The sequence below is a fragment of the Dendrobates tinctorius genome, unplaced genomic scaffold (assembly GCF_039654945.1).
Source record: "Dendrobates tinctorius isolate UK_male_01 unplaced genomic scaffold, ASM3965494v1 ptg000073l, whole genome shotgun sequence".
Lineage (NCBI taxonomy): Eukaryota > Metazoa > Chordata > Amphibia > Anura > Dendrobatidae > Dendrobates > Dendrobates tinctorius.
In genome coordinates this window covers 28621397-28644875 of record NW_027361741.1, presented here as the reverse complement: position 1 = coordinate 28644875, position 23479 = coordinate 28621397, and the positions used below count along the sequence as shown (strand labels likewise).

At 40.4% G+C, this 23479-nt stretch overlaps 1 protein-coding gene across 1 annotated transcript in view; it reads left to right on the top strand.

Moving 5' to 3' along the window:
• SCARF2 (scavenger receptor class F member 2) overlaps positions 1–23479 on the top strand; it is a 299967-nt gene that overhangs the window by 146156 nt on the left and 130332 nt on the right. Inside the window, exons 3-6 of the mRNA XM_073582707.1 lie at positions 7021–7122; positions 9238–9757; positions 12844–13062; positions 16848–16976. Coding sequence (XP_073438808.1) covers positions 7021–7122; positions 9238–9757; positions 12844–13062; positions 16848–16976 — 970 coding nt within the window. The remainder of the gene's footprint in view (positions 1–7020; positions 7123–9237; positions 9758–12843; positions 13063–16847; positions 16977–23479) is intronic.

Sequence of the window (23479 nt, the reverse complement as noted above, 5' to 3'; positions counted from 1 at the left end):
GAATAATTAATCCGCTGTAATTCCAAATCCTTCTTGAAAGTCATTGGAGAGATCAAGAGGGCTGTCAGATAATAATGTTATCCAGTTACTACGTAGCTGTTTTATTTGACCTCCTCAACAGATGTTTTATCATGGTTCTTGTTCCACAAAATCTGAAACCTATATTCCCTTCAAGCATTGTCGCTACTTATCCTATACGCAGTGATTGGAAATATGAATAGTTGATGAACTTTACTTGTCTTCCAATGTTCTCTTTATTATAATAGTATATTTATTATCAGCATATTAATGCTTTGGGGAATTTGCAGACCGGAGCCAGTCTGGCCATAAGATCCATAAGTGTATTGTGATACATTTAGACAGGGCCGGCACCAGGTTTTTGAGGGCCCTGGGTGAAATCATCTCAGTGGGCTCCTTTAACTATAATATAGGTATAATACAGTGCCAAAGATTTCACTTACTTCTTAAATTACATGAGTGATATCTATTGTAAATTCTTCAATAGCTCAGAAATCTGCAAATCCTTGCAGCTCACAGTGCGTGCGCTGTGGGATTTAGAGGTCTGCAGTCCAGAAGAGTGACTGCAGACTTTTAATTTTAGACCGGACTTCAGAGTCCTCCATGCAGTATTATGGGCACCACATCCTTGCAGTATTATGGGCACCACATAGTCCTCCATACAGTATTATGGGGACCACATAGTCCTCCTCACAGTATAATGGGCACCACATAGTCCTACATACAGTATTATGGGCACCACATAGTCCTCCATACAGTATTATGGGCACCACATAGTCCTCCACACAGTGTTATGGGCATCACATAGTCCTACAAACAGTATTATGGGCACCACATAGCCCTCCATACAATATTAAGGGCACCACATAGTTTTCCATATGGTATTATGGGCACCACAGTCTTCCATACTGTATTATGGGCACCAAATAGTCCTACATACAGTATTAGGGGTACCACATAGTCTGCCATACAGTATTATGGGCCGTATATAGTGCTCCATACACTATTACACCGTCCATACAGTATATCAGGCCCCATATAATGCTTCATACAGTATATTGGCTCCATATTATGCTCATTAAGAATAATAGTCCTCATATATTGTTCTATATTGTATAATGGGCCCCATATAATGCTCAATACAGAATAATGGACTCCATATAATGCTCCATAAAGGATAATGGGCCCCACATATTGCTCTATATAGTATATAATGGCTTCATATAATGCTCTATACAGTATAATGGCCCCATATAATTCTCCATATAGTATAATGACCTCACATATTAATCCGTACAGAATAATGACCGCATATAGTGCTCCATACAGTTAAATGAGCCCCATATAGTGCTCCATACATAAAAAAATAAATAATGAAATACTCACCTCTCCTCATTTCCCATAGCTCCTCTCTCCTCTTCTGACTCTCTGCACTGTTCGGCAGCGGGCGTGCTGTAGTGATGTCATCGCGCCCTGTGCCCTGAGACATCAGAGAGTTAGAAGATACTGAAGATACCGGAGCTGGGGGAAACGGGGAGAGGTGAATATTTGAGGAGGCATGATGCCAGCGCTGGCATTCATACAGAATAATGGGCCCCATATATTGCGCCATACAGTATAATGGGACCCATATATTGCTCCATACAGTGTAATGGGCCCCATATGCTCCATGCAGAATATTTTTTATTTTTTTATTATTTATTTATTTTACTCATTTATATAGTTCCATTAATTCCACAGCACTTTTCAGACATTATTGACCCTGTCCCCATTGGGGCTCACAATCTAGATTCCTTATCAGTATGTCTTTGGAGTAATAATGGGCTTCAAATAATGCTCCATATAATATAATGGACCTCATATATATGATTAATGGGCTGGTGCCAGTGCTGGCATCGGGCTCCCCCTGACTCATGAACCCATACTGTGCTGGTGTCCCTGACAGCGAATACCCCCCACCCTGTTCGTCCAGGTCCTAGCACTTGAACGGGTGCACAGGGTGGTGACGCCGGCCCTGCATTTAGACATGCTGAGTTCTCACCATCAGTGCTCCTTGTTTGTTCACCAGTTGTCTACTTGTCTAAGTGCACCATTACAACTGCCTCATAGACTTACCTTCTATGTAGAACAGCCTGAAGTTTATTCTAAAGGCCATTTTAGCTGTGTAGGTAGAAAAAAAGTTATGGCTCTTGGAAGAAGAGAAGGAAAAATTAAAAGTGTAAAAAACTAAAAAAGTCCAGGTCTTTAAAGGGGTTGCTCCCTTCCAGTAAATGAAGGATATTATAACAAATGGTTATAATAAAGGTTCAGGATATTATAGCACAAGAAACCACCCTGTATTCACCTTCTGCAGGACCACAGGCGAGTCTCTGCCCCTTCCGGTATTTGGCATTAGCTGCAACACTGATGTTATCTCGTCTAAGCAGTAGCTACTTAGTACATTCAATGACTTTAAAGGGGGTGTCTGTCTACAGTGGCAGACCCACTGAGCTCAATGATTGGCTGTCGACGTGAGGTCAATGACTCACCCGATTGCAGACATCGGAAGCGACAGCGGAGATTTTCCGATGGATCTAGGGAAGTTGAGTACAGTGCAGTTGGTTTCATTATAATAACCTACAGCCATAGACATTCATTTGCTAAAAAGGGTTAAAAAAGCCAAGTTTTGTTTGCAGAATGGAGCAGCAGGAGATTCGTTAACCATTACCCTCATCCAGACATCTATCACCTGCTATGATCACCCCTTGTTTCATGCTCTTCTGATTATCCTCTTATAAAATGGACAATATAACACTATAGTATGGCTGCATGAAATAGGGACACTATCGGTGGTCTGTTGCCCAGGCTCTCATTTTATAGTGCACCGAATTGGCATTTTACATTCCCCAATGTATTCATATGGCACATTTACATACCTATTAAGTAAAAATTATCCAGCATATATTTATTTAGCATTTTCTACTAGAAGTCTCATTTCTGATGAAATATTTGGGACTTGAATATTCCCGTACAATAGTAGCACATTAGATTCATTTTATCGTGCTACAAATTGCTCTTCTGGCAGATCGTTAATATCCGGATGCTGAGTAGGTCCAAGTCAATCAGTGAGGCAATTTCCTTTCCTGAACCACCAGTGTTAAATTGCCAAATCTAAGGTTGATGATATTCCTATGTAATGAGTCCAAGTTGCTGCGTTATGCACTGTAATTTGCCTCTTTTTTGTGCTCATAGGACGTTTACGACAAGTATCGCGCAAGGCACAAGTTCCTTCTGGTTGTGTATTTAATACATTCTATTCTCCATCATTCTATTCTTCAAGTACGACTAAGTAGCAATTTCCTTGTTTTGTGGGCTAGCTTCTTCACAAGAATATAAGGAGACTTTCATTTTCAATCGTAGTCACAGATAGAGCTCATCCATTCAAGTATATGCAGTCAGATGCCGTCCTAGTTACATCCTACTGCTGGCCGTCTATCTCTGACTGTTGGGAAAAAAAACTCATGAAACACTGATGGTAAAAAATGAGATGCTGATTTTTTAATTTTATCATTAAACTTAATTTATAATTTTATATTTCATTTAAGTTTATAATTATTCGTTATGCATTTGTCAAAACTATAAAACTTGCTTTGGCAGTAAAAGGGTCAAACAAGAAGTGGGCAAAATATGATTTTAACAATTACATATATGAGGATATCATACAGTTTGAAAAATAAGTATTTGATTCGCTGCCAATTTTGCAAGTTTTCCCACCTACAAAGAATGGAGAGGTCTGTAATTTTTATCGTAGGTACAACTTCAACTGTGAGAGACAGAATCTAAAAAGAAATCCAGAAAATCACATTGTATGATTTTTACATAATTTTTTACAGGAAACAACTGACTTCTGTAATTGGAAATAAAGGTTTCTGTACCAAATATTAAGTTTTGTTTTTCTATTGTATCAAATATTTACAATATTTCATGCAATAAAATGTAAATTAATTATGTAAAAGTCATACAATGTGATTTTCTGGATTTTTTTTTAAAGATTCTGCCTTACACAGTTGAAGAGTAACTATGATAAAAATCACAGACCTCTCCATTCTTTGTAGGTGGGAAAACTTGCAAATTCGGCAGTGTATTACATACTTATTTTCCCCACTGTATACACTAAATTTGATTTCTAATTGATTTATATATAACACATTTGATTCCTATATGGTCAGAAAGTGACAATATCATAGAGAAAATATTTAATCTTAATAAAACACACATAGGCATTTTTATCTTTAGTGCTGTGCATTTTCTTTTTTATCCTCTCATTTTTCATTATCTGCATGAATGTTGTTGTTTATTCATAAGAACTCATTGATTTCCCAGACAAACAGCAGGCTATGGACTCTTGGCAGGATACTTGTGAAATTCCCTATGGTGCCATTGAGCCATCACATTTTAATTACATTAATACAAATTTGTTTCTGCAAAATTTTGCCTACTCTAATGAAATATTCAAACTATTATTGAATATACTTTCTCCATTCATAGGCTTTTTAGCCACAAGAACTATTGATATCAGTTCAGAAGGTGCAGACCATGTGTGGATGATCAGATCTCCAAGAAAACTAGTGGCAGGTAGGGATGAGGGAACCCGTGGAAGTTCGGGTTCTAGTACCCGACACAAACTTTATTCCAAAGTTACCTTTGGGTACCAGAGCTGGAAAATTATCTCTCTCCCACCGGAACTCCGAACATTGCAACAAGCTAATGCTTATTCTTATCCTGAGTCCCCCCCAAACATATTTCTTGTCTGTGTGCTGTACAAACTTGGTGCTTGTTCACTTGGGCTATTTTTCGCTCTGACCTCGGGTCCCCATGAACAAAACCACAACGTGCGCTTGTCTGGTCCAATTTACAGACCAGACTATAGAATGTGAATAGACGGCATCTCCTACGTCTGTCCTGTGTATGGATGGGCACGCATGCGAAGCCAGTCACAGCCAATAAATTAACTGGACCATGTGAACATAGCTGTAGGTCGGGGTCACACTACCGTAGAATACGAACGAGTACTATGCACTTGGTCCGGTGTTAATCTATGGGACAGCTCACTTCTGCAATTATTATTTTATTTATCGGCATGCAAGTGTGACTTGGCTCACTCACACCCATAGGCCGGAGTCACACTAGCGTTATGCTAATGACCCTCGGCTCCTGCTCTGCTGTGAGCGGGAGCCGAGTGTCATGCTACTGTGCGCCGATCCTCTCGCACAGAGAGGATTGGAGCACAGCTGCGGAGGAGGCGGAGAAAGTAACTTCTCCATCTCCTCCACTGCCGGCGTCGGCGTATATTGCACCGCACTCGGATGATATCCAAGTGCTGTGTGTTGTGTTCCTCGCATCCATACATTTATGTGGGTGTGAGTGAGACGAGACTCGGCCGAGTCTCAGTGCCAATCGCAGCATGCTGCGATTGTTTTCGCATGCCGATGTTTTCTTGCATAGCACTTGTCCATATTCTACGGTAATGTGACCCCAGCCATATAAGTTTATGGGTGAGAGTGACACAGCGTACATCAGTTGGATATCATCTGAGTGCGGTGTGATATACTATACGCTGACACCAGCAGTGGAGGAAATGGAGAAATTACTTTCTCCACCTCCTCCACAGCTGTGCTAGGATCCTCTCTTTGCGAGAGGCTCAACGCATAGTAGTATGACACTTGGCTCCTGCTTGCAGCAGAGCAGGAGCCGAGGGTCATTAGCATATTGCATCTGATGCCATACGCTAGTGTGACCACGACCTTAGTGAAAGTCTTGTGAGGTTCATCATGTCCTGTTTTAAAAAATAAAAGCAAAAAAATGGCAGAAAATATACATTAATATTAAAATTTAAGTAAAAAAAACAAGATTATGGCTGGAGCCACATAGCCGGTCACATCAGATAAATTAGGTAAACCATATAAACATAGCCTTAGTCGGAGTCCCCTAACATGTCAATCATGTCCATTAATTTACTTTTTAAAAAAAGGGCATAAAATGTACATTAATATTAAAATTTAAAACAGGCATCTCCATCACCAAGATTACAGCATCCCTTTTCAAGAAACTGATTGGAAAAATGTGCTAGAATGTTTCATCTCTAGCCAATGTTGGATATAAAGATCTCATTTTTATGTGACATCCATCCGTGATATTAGCCAGGTCAACTGTTAAGTAACATCTGTGTCTCTTGAGATAAAAATTGCTTAGCTGAGCCATACAAGATTGTATGTGACCTCCTTACCGTACTGTCACATTATTCCTTTGTTTTCACCATAAGCTTATCCATGCATTAAGGAGCTAATGATTTTATTTTCTTTTACTCCCTATTTGTCCTATTACTCTGCCTATTTTGGACTATGTTTGTCTACTTAGTGCAGTTCGTATAAAGTTGCTTCTCTGTACTACTATCCAATATTCCAGTATGTAATACTTGTTGCCTTGTAATATTATTTGCTTTCATCATCTTTTTGTAGCTGTTTGTTCCTATTTTCACTGTTCTTTTCTTTTCCCAAATAAAATATTCACGGATAACATCATAAGGATTAATATTTATATATTGTCCCCACGTCTGAGTTGGAGGCCCAGTTCAGAACCACCAAGGTCTTTACTTCTCCAGTAAAGTGACAGTCACCAAAATGGAAACCCGACAGAATACGGTATAGCCGTTGAGTTCCCCTGGTATGCGCTGTGGGATGGATCAGGTGTTGTCATCATTTTCATTATGATCAGTGTAACTGAAATAAACAGCTTAGTTGTGAGCAGAGCCCAAGTAAGAAGAATCATCGTTCCATCAAGCTCATCTTATTACGTTCTTGGTGTGTTGTCCCAAAAAAAGTCAATTTAAGGAAAGATGCCGACTGTCCTCGTGTGAGGACCATAATTAATGTCCATTATACTCAATATTTGTGGAATGATTTTGTGTATTTATTGACTTTGTTGACTCTTTTTAACGCAATTGCACTGTTAATTGATTCCTAGCAATATGTGAAGGCAACTTTACCTGTAAAGAAAATGAAGTCTGTGTCCGGCCAAATGAATGTCGATGTCGTCACGGCTACTTTGGTGCCAATTGTGAAACAAGTAAGCAATGTTTGATCACTTATATATTGATCTCATAAAAATAAGTGCTGAATTATATATTTTCGTGTATGCTTAGTATTAACCATGCACCTGTCTTATTTTTGTAGCGTGGCTCCGTTGGAGCTGACAGCATGTTACATAAGTTTTCCCATAGGATAGTTGTTGTATATATTTGATTTATTGAATGGAATCTGTCATCATGTTTTTATTATATAATCTGAGAACGGCATGATGTAGCTGCAGAGACGACGAATATAGCAATGTGTTACTTACTATGCTGTGTTTTGCTGTTCCAGTAAAATCAGTGTTTTATCAGCAGGAGATTATCACTAGAGGACTAGGTGTCTCATGCCTCCTGGTCCAACCACATCCCCATCACGATTATCAGCTTTCTGTCAGTGCACACAGAAAGCTGCTAATAAGTGGAGTGGGCAATCTGAGCTCTGCTAGATCTGCGGCAGAGTAAACTGTGATTCTGTCACACCTATTGTACCCAGAAAACTAAGCATTACATCACTGGAAGCAGGGTCTATGTCTCTACATCATGTTCCTATCAGATTACATAGCAAAAACCTGCTGACAGATTCCAATTAAGAGATGCACATTGAGACTCACACTGATCATTAGGACAAGGGTCTCAAGTTACTTGTTCCTAAACTATAAGGCTATGTGCACACGTTGCAGAATTGCAGCGGAAATTTCCACGGGAATTCCTGAATTCCATTCCACTGGAAATATGCAAGCAAATTGCATTTTAATTTCCGCCTATTTCCCGCGGAAAAACTAGCGATTTGCAAGCGTAATTAGCTTGCAGAATGCTAGCGTTTTCCAAGCGATCTGTAGCATCGCTCGGCAAACTGATTGACAGGTTGGTCACACTCGTCAAACATAGTGTTTGACTAGTGTGGCAAACTTTTTACTATTGAGGCTGCCTATGCAGCATCAGTAGTAAAAATATCTAATGTTAAAAATAATAAAAAATCGTGTTTTTCTTACCTTACGGCGTCCTGCGCAGCGTTCCCGACCATTTATTTATTTAATAAATTGGTAGTACATCAGTTGCTACAAAGTAACACAAGACTGTAATGCAAAGGGCAGCAAAAAAAATTAGCTTGGTTATTTATTTATTTTTTTTACATATTTCCCAGTTGGCTGTGCATCATTGGTGGCTTGGTATAGTTCAATCATCCTTTCATGGACTTCTTTAGGCTTCTTTTCTTCCTTTGTAAGGAATTTAAATACGAAACAAAGCTCCAAATCCCTCACTTTCTTCGTAGAGCCACACAGTACTGCACTTGTCTTCCTGTCACTTCCAGTGCTTTCATCAGACGGAGCTTCTACTGTGTCTGTTGCATGTCCAGATTAGAATTCACCACACAGTCTGGGGTTTATGGTGAAAAACTTTTATTCAAGTCCATTCACAAAGAAAACCAAAAATGGGAGCAAGTCAAATGGTGGTACAGAAAGACGACTACAAATTATAACAAACGTTTTGACCCATCCCAGGTCTTAATCATTAAGTCGCTTTTTTCTGAAGGAAGCAGAGCAAGTTATTACATTAGTGTTAAGGAAAAGGGAGAAATTTCCCAGTGGGATCCACCATGAGGTTGCTGAATGGTGGTAAGGAAAGGTTGATGGGTGACCTGCTGGTCTTGAGGGCTTGGATCGCGGCGCTCCCGCGCCTTGCTGCAGTAATCGTCTTGAGTCGAGGGCTTTACAGCCCGTTCCACCAGCACCTCACTCGTTAACAGTGTGCACACTAAATATTACTTCATTGCATGTCCAGATTAGTCTCAACCTCAACCTGCAAAGAAAGGTTCAATTCTCTAACACTAACAGAACTTGCTGGTTTAAAGTTATTGAACACCCCTCGTTTACTCCTAAAAGATTCTTTATTCAAACAGAAAAAATGAAATAGAAATATTAGTTTATCTAAAGAGGTGTTAACTTCCATCCTAGGACTCTACAGGCATTTTAAATACATTATCTATGAGCAATTCCATAGAAACACTTTCTTCTATATAGAACTGTCTTTGTATTAGCTTACATCTGATGTGTAGACTTAGACTAAGAATGGATAAAGTCTAAGATTATATAAATCTTTTTTTGTTCTAGAATGTCCAAGACAGTTCTGGGGTCCAGACTGCAAAGAAAAATGTGCCTGCCATCCTCATGGACAATGTGATGATGTAGGCGGTCAATGCACATGCAATCCAAACCGATGGGGACCCAACTGTGAGAATGCCTGTCTCTGTAAACATGGCAAGTGTGACCAAGAGACTGGGAAATGTACTTGTGAACCGAACTGGTGGGGGCCTCAATGTGCAACTGCCTGTTACTGCAGTTCCAACTCACAGTGTGACCAAACCACAGGAAGGTGCATCTGTCAACCAGGATGGTGGGCGCGCAGCTGTAACAATCAGTGCACATGCAACAACTCACCATGTGATCAATTGACGGGACGTTGCATGTGCAGAGACCGCCTTTGGGGAACACGCTGCGAACGAGTATGCCAGTGTTTCAAAGGGAAATGTAATCAAGTGGATGGAACTTGCACTTGTGAGCCTGGCTACAGGGGCAAATATTGCCGTGAGCCATGTCCAGCAGGACTGTATGGCCAGGGCTGCAGGAGGCGGTAAGAAGACTTTACTCATTTAATTATTTAGTCAAAGGATGGACAGTTTGTGTTATCTGAGGAATTACAAGGACATTCTAAGATATTTGACAAATATTTTCACTAAATTAATAAATTAATGGATTGATGTTATGATGTACAAACTTTGATTTTATTCTTGTAGTTGTAACATTTAGGCTTCCCTGCATCTGTTATGAATATCTCAGATCATTTTCAGCTTCCATATTTTACAAGTATTTTTCTTCATGCTCTAAATCTGTTAATATTTTCTGAGAAGCAATCTGTAATATGATTTAGCGAATCCTGCTCTGAGCAGGGGGTTGGACCAGATGGCCCAGGAGGTTCCTTCCAACTCTATGATTCTATGATTCTATGAAAGGGAGCTTCCTTGTCATCCATTGCAGCTAAACAGTGTATTCTAACTATAAACAATACAGCTTTATATATATATATATATATATATATATATATAATGTGTGTGTGTATGTATATGTATATATATATATATATATATATATATATACACTGATACTGTATATACATTTACACACTCCACAGTATTGAAATTGCAGTACCGAGAGGGAAAAATCGTGACTGATAGACATGTTACTGATATGCAGGTGACGAAAAAATAGAAGCTAAATATTCAAGACATCTCAATTTATTCAGTATCGGGTATGAGGTTCATCCGAAACATGCACTTATATGCCTTGCAAAACCTACAAAAGGCAAAATGAGAAAACCCTGCTGTAATTAAATAAGTAAAAAATATAAAATAAAATAAAAAAAATAAAAAGCAAAAGTGCATTTAAATAATTCATAGGTTTTTTTTATTTATTTAATTACAGCAGGGTTTTCTCATTTTGTCTTTTTTAGGTTTTGTAAGTTTTATGGCCAATGTGACCATGCGTTTTTATGCTGCATGTATACCAACTCAAGCCAAATTCAATTTTTGTGTGTTTTACTTATATGCCTTGGTATGCTATCACATTGATTTGGTTGTGAACCAGTAGGATGGCCATTTTTCCAAAGTGTCTTAGGTGCCGTTTTTCAACACAACAATGTCAGGCCGCATATTGATTGCGCTACTGCATGGCCTCCAGAGTCTCCAGACTTGTCTCCCATTGAGCAGATATTGTACGTCATTAGTCGGCAATTGCAAAGGCAGATGCGAGTAATGGATCTTGATGCTTTGCATGCCCATGTGTATTCAGCATGGCAGAACATTCCCCATACAACCATCAATAACCTCATTGATTGCAGCCAAAGCATGTAAGTGCATGTATTTCTGCACATGGCGCTCATACTCAATAAGGAATAAATCGACATGTTTTGAAACCTTTGGACCCGATTCATCAAGACTGACATTGTCTTGATGATGAGATGTGCTTGACTTAGCTACGAGTTGCGTCCAAATTATGCGACTTTTCAAAACTTTTTATACCAGAATACTGTTATAAAAGCTTTCATCATTAACATATCGATTGATCATCTGATTTCCATAATTCCTCGAATTGTCCTTTTTGTTGTTGCAATATCAATGTTGAGGAGTGTATATATGTATATATACGTCCTTGCCCTTCTAACCTGTTCCTCTATTCTACACTTACTTAACCAATAGCAGCTCCTCCTACAATTAACCCTCTATGAACTTCCTACAAGATATACCTACAAGGCCCGCTAGTATGCCCCCATCTAGCGGCCTACAACAGAACTACATTTACCAATATCTAGGAACTCTATACTACTAATGCCCTCCTCTATTGACCCCAAAGGATGCACGAGTTTACCCTAATCTATACACAAATATGCAGAACATTATACAATACAATATATTACAATCTTACAGCATGGTAACACATATATGATGTGGCAGTACCAATAAAGCAAACAATGGTAATGCACTATAAGTGTAGCAGTACCAAGAATAATTACATATTTACATTAACACTTCATAAAGGGAGGTGACATTACAGTGGACGTCTTGCTTCACTCCCCTACAAAAGCACCTTTAGAAATATATTTACTTAGAAAGTTGGTGATAGTTTCAATTCTTATTTCACCCCCTGAATATAGCTTTCCTAGTTACATATAAATATAGAATATGGTAGGATTGCAGTTTAACAACCTGTTGATGATTTTTTTTACATTTTGGGTGGAATATTGGTCAAATGGGTAAGCAAATGCAAATGACACCCATAATCAGCAGTGCAGTAAATTGCTAATTATGTGTGTTCTTGAACATAAATTCCCACCAATCCAGGTAAGAAACAGTATCTTGCAACTCAGTTCCATTTAAAGTTAGTACTTTTATCCTGCAGCATTATGTATGCAGATGAAGAAGGACTAGTCTGGCAAGAAATATCTTGCTCTAGACTAGTTCTGCCTCTGATTTTCTAATCTTGCAGTTCTGTAATGCAGGCCGTCAGTCATACCCAGGACGACATGATTAGAAGGTGTGGAGAAGACGGATAATATTTATGAGCGTGCGTGCTCGTATATAGTGTTATCCAAGCATGCTCGGGTCTTATCAGGTTATCGTAGGTGCTCGAGTAATACATATGTTCGAGTCACTGCAGCTGCATGATTCGCGGCTGTTAGGGATTGCCTAAAAAACATCCTCAATCATTCAGTCGTGGGGAATCGAACATATGTATTACTGTATTACTCGAGCATGTACAATACCCAGATAACATCCGAGCATCACTAATGGATAACTTAATTTCTCCGTTTGAGTCCGCGAATGTTCGACTACACTTCTATGATATCTGAGTGCAGTCCGATGTTTCACACGCATTCACAGATTTCAATGGGTGCACGTAATATAAATTCCGGACCATTTTGCAGCATGCTGCCATTTTTTTTTTCTCATGCCGAATTGTCATTAGAAAAAAATAGCAGATCTGCACTGACCCATAGTATAATATTAATGCTATCCGATAAAACATCAGATAGCACTCAGCCCTTGTGGTACTGTATATTTATGCCCTTGAATTGCCCAAATACTTTTTTTCTGTTATGTATTTTAGTTGAGTTGAACCTGAATGAACCAACATCAGATTTCATCAGATTTCTCTCCCTTCTAGGTGTGGTCAGTGTAAGGAACAGCAGCCATGTACCATAGCGGATGGTAGGTGCATTGCATGTGAACCAGGCTGGAATGGGACAAAGTGTGATCAAGTTTGCTTCCATGGATTCTATGGTGATGAGTGCTCCAAAATATGTCCACCTTGCAAAGATGGACATACGTGCAACCATCTTAATGGGAAGTGTTCACATTGCAATCCCGGCTGGATAGGGGATCGGTAAGGAGAAGCATTTCTTATCTAGTATTATAAGACATTAAGATTATATTTGTTTTCACAGTGACAATGATGAATGTGAAAGTCTAACTAATCCTGAGCGAAAAGAGAAAAAAAATAGACTATACAAGACATTAAAAAGAGAGAGAGTGATGAAGGCCATCCATCACTGAGGTCACTGACAATTGTGGTTATGAACATCTAGCCAACATTTCACATAGCTGACATTCTTGGACAAAAGAGACATTTAAGAAATGCCGATGAAATACAGTAATGATAAAGCTTATACTTTATATACGTACAGTATGTGTAAATTCTGTATATAAAAATAGTGATGCTAAATTCAATATTTGAGTCTAAATTAAATAACCCTAAGATCGAAGTGCACATATATGACCATAATGAGAATAACAACCATTTTCATTCAAAACTCTAGTCAGATTTAGATTAGATTTCTTTTGTTTGCATTTGGTATTTGCTTCCATTTCCACTCAATATGAAGTCTACAGAGTTGTCTCTGCCAGTGATGCAAGCCAACATTAGGTGGAAAACAACTGTGGTGAATGACAGAAGAATTCTTCCTTGGTAAAAAGAATTTAAAAACAGTTGACCAGATCAAGATCTCCCACTATGGGGTAGACGTATTTGTGTCAAAGTCAACAATAAAGAGAAGACTTTACCAGAATAAATAAAAAGGGTTTACCACAAGATGTAAATCCTCGGTAAGCCTCAAAAACAGGAAGGAACCAGAGTTTAAAAATAAGGCATAAGATGAGTCTGTACAGCTCTGGAATGGTTAGAGATGAATGTCAAGCTTAGAAGTAACTGCATATGAGCCAATTAGTCAAGAATGGTGGTGGTGGTTAGGGCTTGGGTATGTATAACTGACCGCGGAACTGGGTCCCTTGTTGAAGGGCTTGTTATATTGGTCTAAATCAAAGATACACAACTCCAGACCACCAACAGTGCATGTTTTCAGGATTTCCTTAGCAATGCACAAGGTGTTGGAATCATCACCTGTCCAGGTGATTAAATTATCACATGTGCAATACTATGGAAATCCTGAAAAGATGACCTGTTGGTGGCCCTTGAGGACTGGAGTTGTGCACTCCTTGTCTAAATTATCTTTTTGCATACAGCCATTTGCTTAAAAACAAATTAGATGCTACTTTTCAGTGTAGATGGTCAATGATCAGAAAAACATGGTGAAAGCAATATGTTCAGTTATAGCCAAGATAATTACATGACCTCAGTCCTGTTGATCATGTATTACACTTAATAAAGGCAAATGTGGAGTGAAAATGTGCAAAAAACTAGTAGTAACTTAAGATATCTGCTATGAATGCCTGTGAAAGAGTCGGCAGTAAAGAAACCAGGTGTCTGGTAATGTCCATAGTTTTCAGACTTAAAGCGAACCTATCAGTTGGCTCATGCTGCCCAAACCACAACAGCATGATGGCTGAACGACTGCAGCTGGTTATGTTTTTCTCTGAAATTCTAGAGATTTCAGAGAAACTATAGTTTGAAGATCCATCCAGGGATTATAGGCAGAGACAAGCCTAATTTAGTACAGAAACACACCGGTCTTTCCTATATGTGTACATCAGGAAAGATTTGTCAATCACTTAGAGCAGGGAGAAGTTAACTGGGGGCGGCGCCCGACTAGTCTCGTCTCTTTCTGTAGTCTCCAGCAAGATTTCGATTCATTCTGCCCTTAGTTTGGGAAGCATGCATGAACTGACAGACATGTTCCCTTTAAGCAACAACTGACTGACATGTTCCCTTTAAACGATCATTAATTCACTGCAAAGAATTCACAATGAAATATTAAAAATTACAATTTCATTTTCAATTACAATTTTATACATTTACTTTCGAGCCTGTAAAATTGATGTGGACTATTCATTTATACGTTGTAATTGGTTCATCTAATGTAGGTGTAAATACTCATATTATTGTAATATTTTAAGTTCAACTGCAATGTGCTGTGGTTGACCTCTAAATTAGAGTCACTTGATTACTTTTAGTATTATAAATACAGCATTTATTTATTTCCCGTTGTTTTCATGACACCAAATTATTTCTCAGACAAATACAGAAGTTAATTAACCTTTCAATATGGGAGAAAATCAGAATATATACAATAGTTCCATAGATGTTCCACAGCCACATTTGCAAATGCAAAATAAATAGAGAACTTACACTTCAGTAGCATGTTTCCGGACAGTATGACAATTAATAGTGTACATTTATAAGCTTAGAGAAACCATTTCAGATCAATGTCACTTCTAGACTGGAGACTATGTCACACAAAGTTTTGGGGAAACACGCCTTTCTCATGAAGCCTATGGAATTTTTGTCTATATGTGTTAGGCCTCATTCAGACATCAGTGATCTTTGTTGTATGCAAAAAACAGTCCAAGTGTCATCAGTGTTTTGGATCAGATTTTTATTAGTGTTTGGTCAGTGACAGTTTTTACCACCAGTGTGTCCTCAATGATTTTTACATTACAGTGTTAATCACGTATAGCACACAGACATCAAACAGATGCTACAGACTTGTATGGGTAGTTTTTGTCCGTGATTCCAATCATAAATGGACTTGGCTCCATGATTATGCCAATATTCTGGGGTAAAAAGTTTTGAAAAATTGAAGAATTTTTACACAACTGGTGGCTGCTCTAAAATCATGTAACATTTGACATTCTCGTTCCATTTTTGCCTAGTTCCGACAAAGTGGGCTGAGGTACAGCAGGGCAGGGGCATGGCGGCCGTCACTCGTCAAATTCATAACAAGTGCTATTTCAAAATCTCACTCTTGTACAGCTTTATACCTATGCCCTGACGCAATATATACCATACCTGGATATATGCTATACAGATGTCCTTGATAAAGACCACCCGTTGGTCGAAACGTTGGATGTTATTTGTTTCTTCCTTTGGTTCCTGATCAAAATAAAATCTCAAAATGAGTCATAGCAATACTTATCACTCTTATCTTCATCGGTGCTGAGGTTTCCACTATACTGTATATACTACAGGATCACCATCCTTTCCTCAAAGCACAACCACTTGCACATACTAGTGTCGGCTTCTTCCTACACGTGACAACTCTTATTGCTGGAGTAAGATTTGGGGGGAGGGACACACAGAGGTGTATGCTGCTTGTCTGATGCTCCCAAGAAGCATTTGCTACTTCATGAATCAGGAGAGCCTCACTCCTGGCCTTCACCTCATCAAGTCCGATGTAAACAACGCTGGTCTTGATGAGCCAGGCTCAGGGCCCATAGTCTGCAAAAAACATGAACACATGACTTGCACCATAAATTTTAATTGGTACATTTTCTATCTGTGAAAATGACGGCTAGAACACTATGAGATCCACAGATATCTGAATGAGGCCTTAAGTGGACAACTGAGCTATGGAGTATTTATGTCTGGCTAGGTGTGTTGCCTTGAGTTTGGGGAAACCAGAGTTCCCAGAGGAAACCCAAGTAAAACCTATACCAAATCCATCCAATCCAAATGTGACCCACTGTCACAGGAACCAAGTGCTGCAAGACTATAATGCAACCATATATGAAAAGCTACACAACTGTCATTCATGCTTTGTTTCTAGTTTTTATATTAGCATCAATTGTACAATAAAGCTGATCAATATCCAGTGAAAACAAATTTTCCTAAGCTACCAGAAAGTGTGCTGAGACACAGATACAGTTATGTTTGATGCTTGTACATGTATATGAAATTATAAATAAAATAATAATAATAATTTTTTTTATGTCTAGGTGTGAAACTAAATGCCGTAATGGTACATATGGCGAGAACTGTGGTTTTGTCTGCTCTGACTGTTTTAATGGAGATTGCCATTTTGAGACCGGGAAGTGTCTCTGCACTGCGGGCTCTTATGGACCATAGTAAGTGTCAGAGGTTTCCTTTTTTATCGCATCTGTTGAAGAGGGCTACATCAATTTAAAGAGGAACTGTCAGCACTCCTGACTCGTCTATTTTAGTACTTACATTTTCATGAAATTCCACATTGCGGCATTGTTATTCCTAACAAAAAATGATTAATAAATTGACAAATAGGTGTTACTATTCCTGTTGTCAAAGAGACATGAACCTATTCTTTCCTAGATTGTTGGCAATGACTGGACAGTACAATCCCAAGCTGGTAACACCCAGTTATGCTCATACCTTTCTACTTCTACTAGCCCCACATTTCAGTGGCTGTTTTAGCCATTTCTTAGAGCTAACATATTAAAGAGGTTTTCCATTTTTAGAAAAATGGACCTTAAATGATTCCTGTATTGTATAATAACAAAGACAGATAGTACTCCCCCTCTCCAGTGCTGGCTCCTTATTGCTGCTAAGGGCTCTGTGTTTTGGCTGTAGTGGTGATGTCACATCGCGCATCACCGCTACAGTCAATCACTGAGCTTAGGCCTCTTTCACACATCCGGTTTTTGTAATCCGGCACGATGCGGCGAAATTTTTAATAACCGGATCCAGCACCGGATCCAGTTTTGTCCCATAAGCTTTCATGGTCGCCGCATCGTGCTGGATGGTTATGCGTAGTGTCCGGTTGCTGCCGGACACGGCAAAACTTAGCCGTCCGGCATCTGCAAAAAACGTTCTCTGCAACGTTTTTTGTCAGCGCCGGACCGGCTTTTTCCACAGCGCATGCCCGGACTCTGTGAATGTTAACCCCACAAGTGCCCGGCGAGAGAGAGAGAGATCTCTCTCTGTCACCCGGACACTTGTGAGAGATCTCTCTCGCCGGGCACTTGTGGGGTTAACACTCACAGTGTCTGGGTGAGAGAGAGAGATCTCTCTGTGGGGTTAACCCCACAAGTGCCCGGCAAGAGAGATATTCTCTCGCCTGGACACTAAGTGTTAACCCCCCATGTCTCTCTCTCCACCCCCCCTCCCCTCTCCTCTCCTCTGTCTCCTCTCCTCCCCTCCCCTCACCTCACCTCCCTTTCAGGGCTGCCTCTGTCTACCTCCTCCTGCGGCTCCTTTAAATCACGTCCGAGCCGTATGTCTCGCCGCATACACATCCGGTGTCACCGCTGCAGGCCGGATCCGGCGGCCCGGCTTTTCGCCGCACGCCGCCGGACCCCACACACCGGATGTGTGAAAGTAGTCTTAGTGGCTCAGCAGATATACACAGCCGCTGAGCTTAGTGATTGGCTGTAGTGGTGAGGTGCACTATCAATGTGATGTCACCACTGCAGCCGAAACACTGGAGTAGAAGTTGGGAGCTGGCGCTGAAGAGTGGAAGGGTGAGTATTATCTGTCTTTGTTTTTGGATCGGGGAGGACCACAGGTGAACTATCCCATAGGAACATACCCTTAACTTTTAATGTTTTATCCACACAGCTCTGTATTTTTTTATTATTATTATCTATCAGGAAACAGAATTGACTAATGACATGAAAATGTATAGCTTGTAGAGGAAATCTGAGATATCGTGTCTAACCAATGGCACAGTCTGCTGCTTTGTATTTTCCACTGCAGCTCACAATGTTCGGATTGGATTCTGTGTTAGCACAAGCCCAGCACAAGCTCACCCGGAAGCCATTGTATTTCAAAATCTCTCTTGCAGCCAGAATAGAATAGTAATACATAAAAAGTAGCTAAACTACTCTTGAGTAGAGATGAGCGACTTTGCCTTTTTTAGGGTCAAGTCGGGTTTCATGAAACCCGACTTTCTCAAAAGTCGGGGCGAACGAAATCGGCCGATTATCGTGAAAAGTCGAAGGCCGACTGAAACACGAAACCCAATGCAAGTCAATGGAGAACCAAGGTCGGCAGGGAGTGGAGGACAGGAAACACACCTACAGTGCCCATTTTAATGCCGAAAACATCAATTCTTATTGCTTAAGCTTGTCAACCTTAATTTACTTTATAATAATAGTTAGGCATTGAAAACTGGGGGTTATTTGGCTAAAGTTGTGGGGGGGGGTAGGACTGGCTCCAGATTTTCGTGGGCCCTGGGCCAAAGAGTGTCACTGGGCTCCTTTATCACATGCCACAATTCATGATCCTCTGATACGGCAGAGAAATAGCGGTATAGTACAATGAAAAATACTTCACTTCTTACATCTCATGACTGATATCCATCTTAAATTCTCCAATAGCGCCAAAAACGGACAGTATATTTCTCCATACAGTATTATGGCCACCGCATAGTGCGCCATACAGAGTAATGAGGCCCATATATTTCTCCATAGAGAATCATTGGTCCCGTATAATGTTTGAAACAGTATATGATGAGCTCCAGATAATGCTACAGTATATGTTGGTCCCCATGGATGAAGCTCCACTGTGTTATGGGCCCAAATAATGCTCCATATATAATGAGCCCCATTTCCAATGCTCCAGTGCATAATGGACCCTGTAAATGCTGCTCCAGTGTGTGATGTCCACCTTTGAAATGCTCCAGTGTATGGTGGGCCTCATATATAATTCTTCAGAGTATAGTGCTCCCCAAAAATAGCTGTCCCAACATTGAAAACAATTAAATAAGTCTCCTCGCTAGGGAATCCCTGTACTAGTCTGGACTCCTCGTCGTCCCCATCTTCCATCTCACTGCACTTGGACTGTTTAGGCAGAGGGCATACAGACGTGATGTCATCGCGCTATCTGACCAGAATGTCACTGTCAGGAAACGCGGAAGACGTCACGGCGGTGGAGCAGGGAGAGGTAAGTATTTCAGCTTTGCAAGTGCTGTGATTCTGAGCAAGCAGGGGGGGCCCGCTTGTTGGCGACGGCACTGGCACAGGGCCCCTCATAGTACGGCGGTGTGTCTGACGGCGGGTGGGCCCTCCCACCGGCAGAGACACTTTTGCATACTATGAGGGGCCCTGTGCCAGTGCGTCGCCCATGAGTATGCCCCCCCCACCTGCTCAAGGAACATGCACTTTCATCTGCACCTTCCTCTTTGTCACCGTGTAGGTGGTATAGTATGCGGGAAGGGGAACCTGAGTTTCATCAGGGTCTGATTCTGCCTCAGTACACTGCGAGGACAATGTAGTGCTCTGAGTGAATGTACTAGCAGAAAAATCTAGCAGTGGCTGTGCATCAGTGCACTCCATGTCAAATTCATCTTGGACTGGGGAATTCACGATTTGACTTGCTAACCCAGGCATGGTATGTGAAAAGAGCTCCATGGAGTAATTGGTAGTGTGGCCTGCCACATCCTTCACTTTTGGTGGGGGTGAAGGACACAAGGAAAGGTGTTGTTCCTGACCAGGAGCCTCCAATGACGACTCAGTGCTTTTATTTTTTGAAACTTCAGAAGAGGAGGTGAGAGAGCTGGAGGCTGTGTCAGCAATGTAAGCCAAAACTTGTTCCTGAGGCTCCAGCTTTAAAAGCCGTTTACCTACCCCCAGAAAAGGGAACCTTAAATGCCTTCTTGTGCCAGATGATGACGCAGGCTCAACGCCTCCTGCCTTAGCTGCTATTGTGCTTTTGCCACTACCAACAGATGCAACACCACCACCACCACCATCGGGACCAGCTGGCAACCCCCGCCCACTTCCATGGCGTCTTCCACCATACTTGCTCATTTTTGTGAAAATGTTCCCAAAATACCACCAGCTATATGGTACTGTAAAACAAGGTAGAAGGTGTATCTACTATTGGTGAGATTTTGAATCTCACTATAGATTTGAGGACACTGAACTATTGTCTCAGGCCCAGTAGAAATGACACCTCAATGTAACAGGCTGAAATTGGATGGTGTATGATAAGGAGTAGGGTGTCTATAGGATTGGTGAGAATTTGAATCTCACTATAGATTTGAGGACACTGAACTATTGTCTCAGGCCCAGTAGAGATTACACCTCAATGTAACAGACTGAAATTGGATGGTGTATGACAAGGTGTAGGGTGTCTATAGGATTGGTGAGAATTTGAATCTCACTAGAGATTTGAGGACGCTGAACTATTGTCTCAGGCCCAGTAGAGATTACACCTCAATGTAACAGGCTAAAATTGGATGGTGTATGACAAGGTGGAGGGTGTATATAGTATTGGTGAGAATTTGGATCTCACTAGAGATTTTAGGAGGCAGACAATGATGCTCTCAGTCCAAGTATGGCAGCAGGCAGCCTAATAAGCAGGACTGCTGCACACAAAAGGGTGGAAAAATGAACGCTTGGTAATTGTGCAGAAAAGAGGAAGAAAAGTATTTTTGCTTTTAAAAAAGCAGTTTGCACAGCAGTGTGCAAACAGCAATGCAGCTATCAGGGAGCCTTATAAGGCAGTTGGGACTGTCCCACAAGGGTTGCCTTGACGTGGCGGGATGGCTTCTACATTATTTTGATCAAAATTATGTTAACTAAATACCCTTATTATTACTACCTTCATGCAATTTTTGCATTATATTTTTTACATTTTTATTCCAGGATATTTGTTTTGTGCTTTGTTTTTGGTTTTAGCCTTATAAGGCAGCCTAATAACCAACAGAGCTGATGCACAAAAATATAGCCTCCCCTGTCACTGCACACAAAGTGTTGTGTTGTAAGTGGAAATCGCTAACAGCAGAAGCAGTTTTTTGGTTCTTCTTCCCTGCCTAATGCTCTCCCTACAGAATCAGCAGCAGCTCTCCCTATGCTAAGATCGGCAGAAGTAAGATGGCGGTCGGCATTCACGCCCTTTTATAGCCCCTGTGACGCCACACAAAGCCAGCCAATCACTTGCATGCCCTTCTCAAAGATGGTGGTGACCGATGCCTATGTCATCGCATTGCCCACAGTGTGCGCCCTCCATCATTGGCTGAAAAAGGGCGCTGGAAGCATCTTTTGAAACGCGACTTTGGCGCTCTGGTCGCCGAACTCGTGGCCGACCTCACGCTATGGTCGGGTTACCTTTCATGAAACCCGACTTCAGCGAAAGTCGCCGACTTTTGAATATGACCGACCCGTTTCGCTCAACTCTACTCTTGAGAAATAAATACAGAATTATATAAATAATATACAGTATATGATATTATAAATACAGATAAATAATACAGAACTATAATATCCTGATCCAAATTAATGAGCTAAGGGGTTAGAAAATGTAAATAGGCATCAGATTAGTTAACATAAGGTAATAACATTGGAATTTGTATTATTTAGCTATTACACTTATATACTGATGGTTGTGTTAATATTATTTGCTGAAATTGACACCAGATAGTGACTGATTCACCAAAGTACTTGATTCCAGTTTTCTAGCATAAAACACTTTGAAAGGTCTAAAAACTTTTGTACGATACGAGTTGCCTAACAATTTTGCATCTTTTTGTGTTCTCCAGCCACCTCTGCCATAATGGGTGGAACATGAGCTGTGCGGGGAGCGGGAGCTCCCACCTAATTCATCAAATGTTACACCACTAAAGTGTTGTAATATGTGCCAGAAAAGTTATTCCAGTCCCTGACTGAAGTAGCATTTCTGGCAAGGCACACAAAGGCAACGTACGCCACAGAGAACTTGCATCAAATTCATTAAATGGCATGCACTTCTAAATGAATTTGGTGCATCTTATTCCTGCACACCCATCATTAAGACTCACGTATACAATGCAGTCTTAATGAACCGTCCTCATAGACGCTGCCGGAAAGTAAAACAAAGGATGCTGGTGTCCTAAGGAAACATGCAAACTATGGTTGGCTTCAGGCTTGGACTGGCCCACCGGGCAGCAGGTGAATCCACTGGTGGTCCCCTGTGCAGAAGTGGATTAAACAGTGGTTTGCACAATACACTTGATTTACTAGCATTCATTTCTTCATTCATTCATTCATTCATTCATTCATTCATCCAACAAACTATCCAGTGTATTTTTTTTTATAGAAGAAAGAAAGGTACATTTCTGACTGAGGGTCAGGTAATATTTCCATGTACTGTAGCTGAAGAGTGCCCCTCAGAGTCAATATTACTGGGGGGAGAGGGCGCTTAGTAGCCCAGTCTGAAACTGGTTGGCTCTGTACAGTATTCTATCACTGTTCCCCTTTAATGGTATCAATAGTTACTGTCTGTGTTTTTTTTGTTTGCAGGTTCTAACACATTTTATAGTGTTCATTTCAGTGCCAAAAGTTATTAGACAATCATTCATGTTTAGTGCATGATGTGTGAAAAGGTAATCAGCTTCATTTAAATATAAATGACTTGTGCAGAGATAATCTGAAGGTCTGAACAACTTTCATGTATTTTGTGAGTTTCTTGGGGAGTTATGTAGGCCTGTTTAGCAGATTAAAGTTAGTCATATAGAACAGATGAATGCAAGACATGGTTTTATAAGTAGGAACATATGATAGGATATTCGGTGACATTTCCGAATGTACATTATGGGAACGTAACCAAATAAGGTCAAGGATCGAATAGCTGAGGAATCAGAACAGGCTTTATGGTGCTTTCAACTGCACTAACT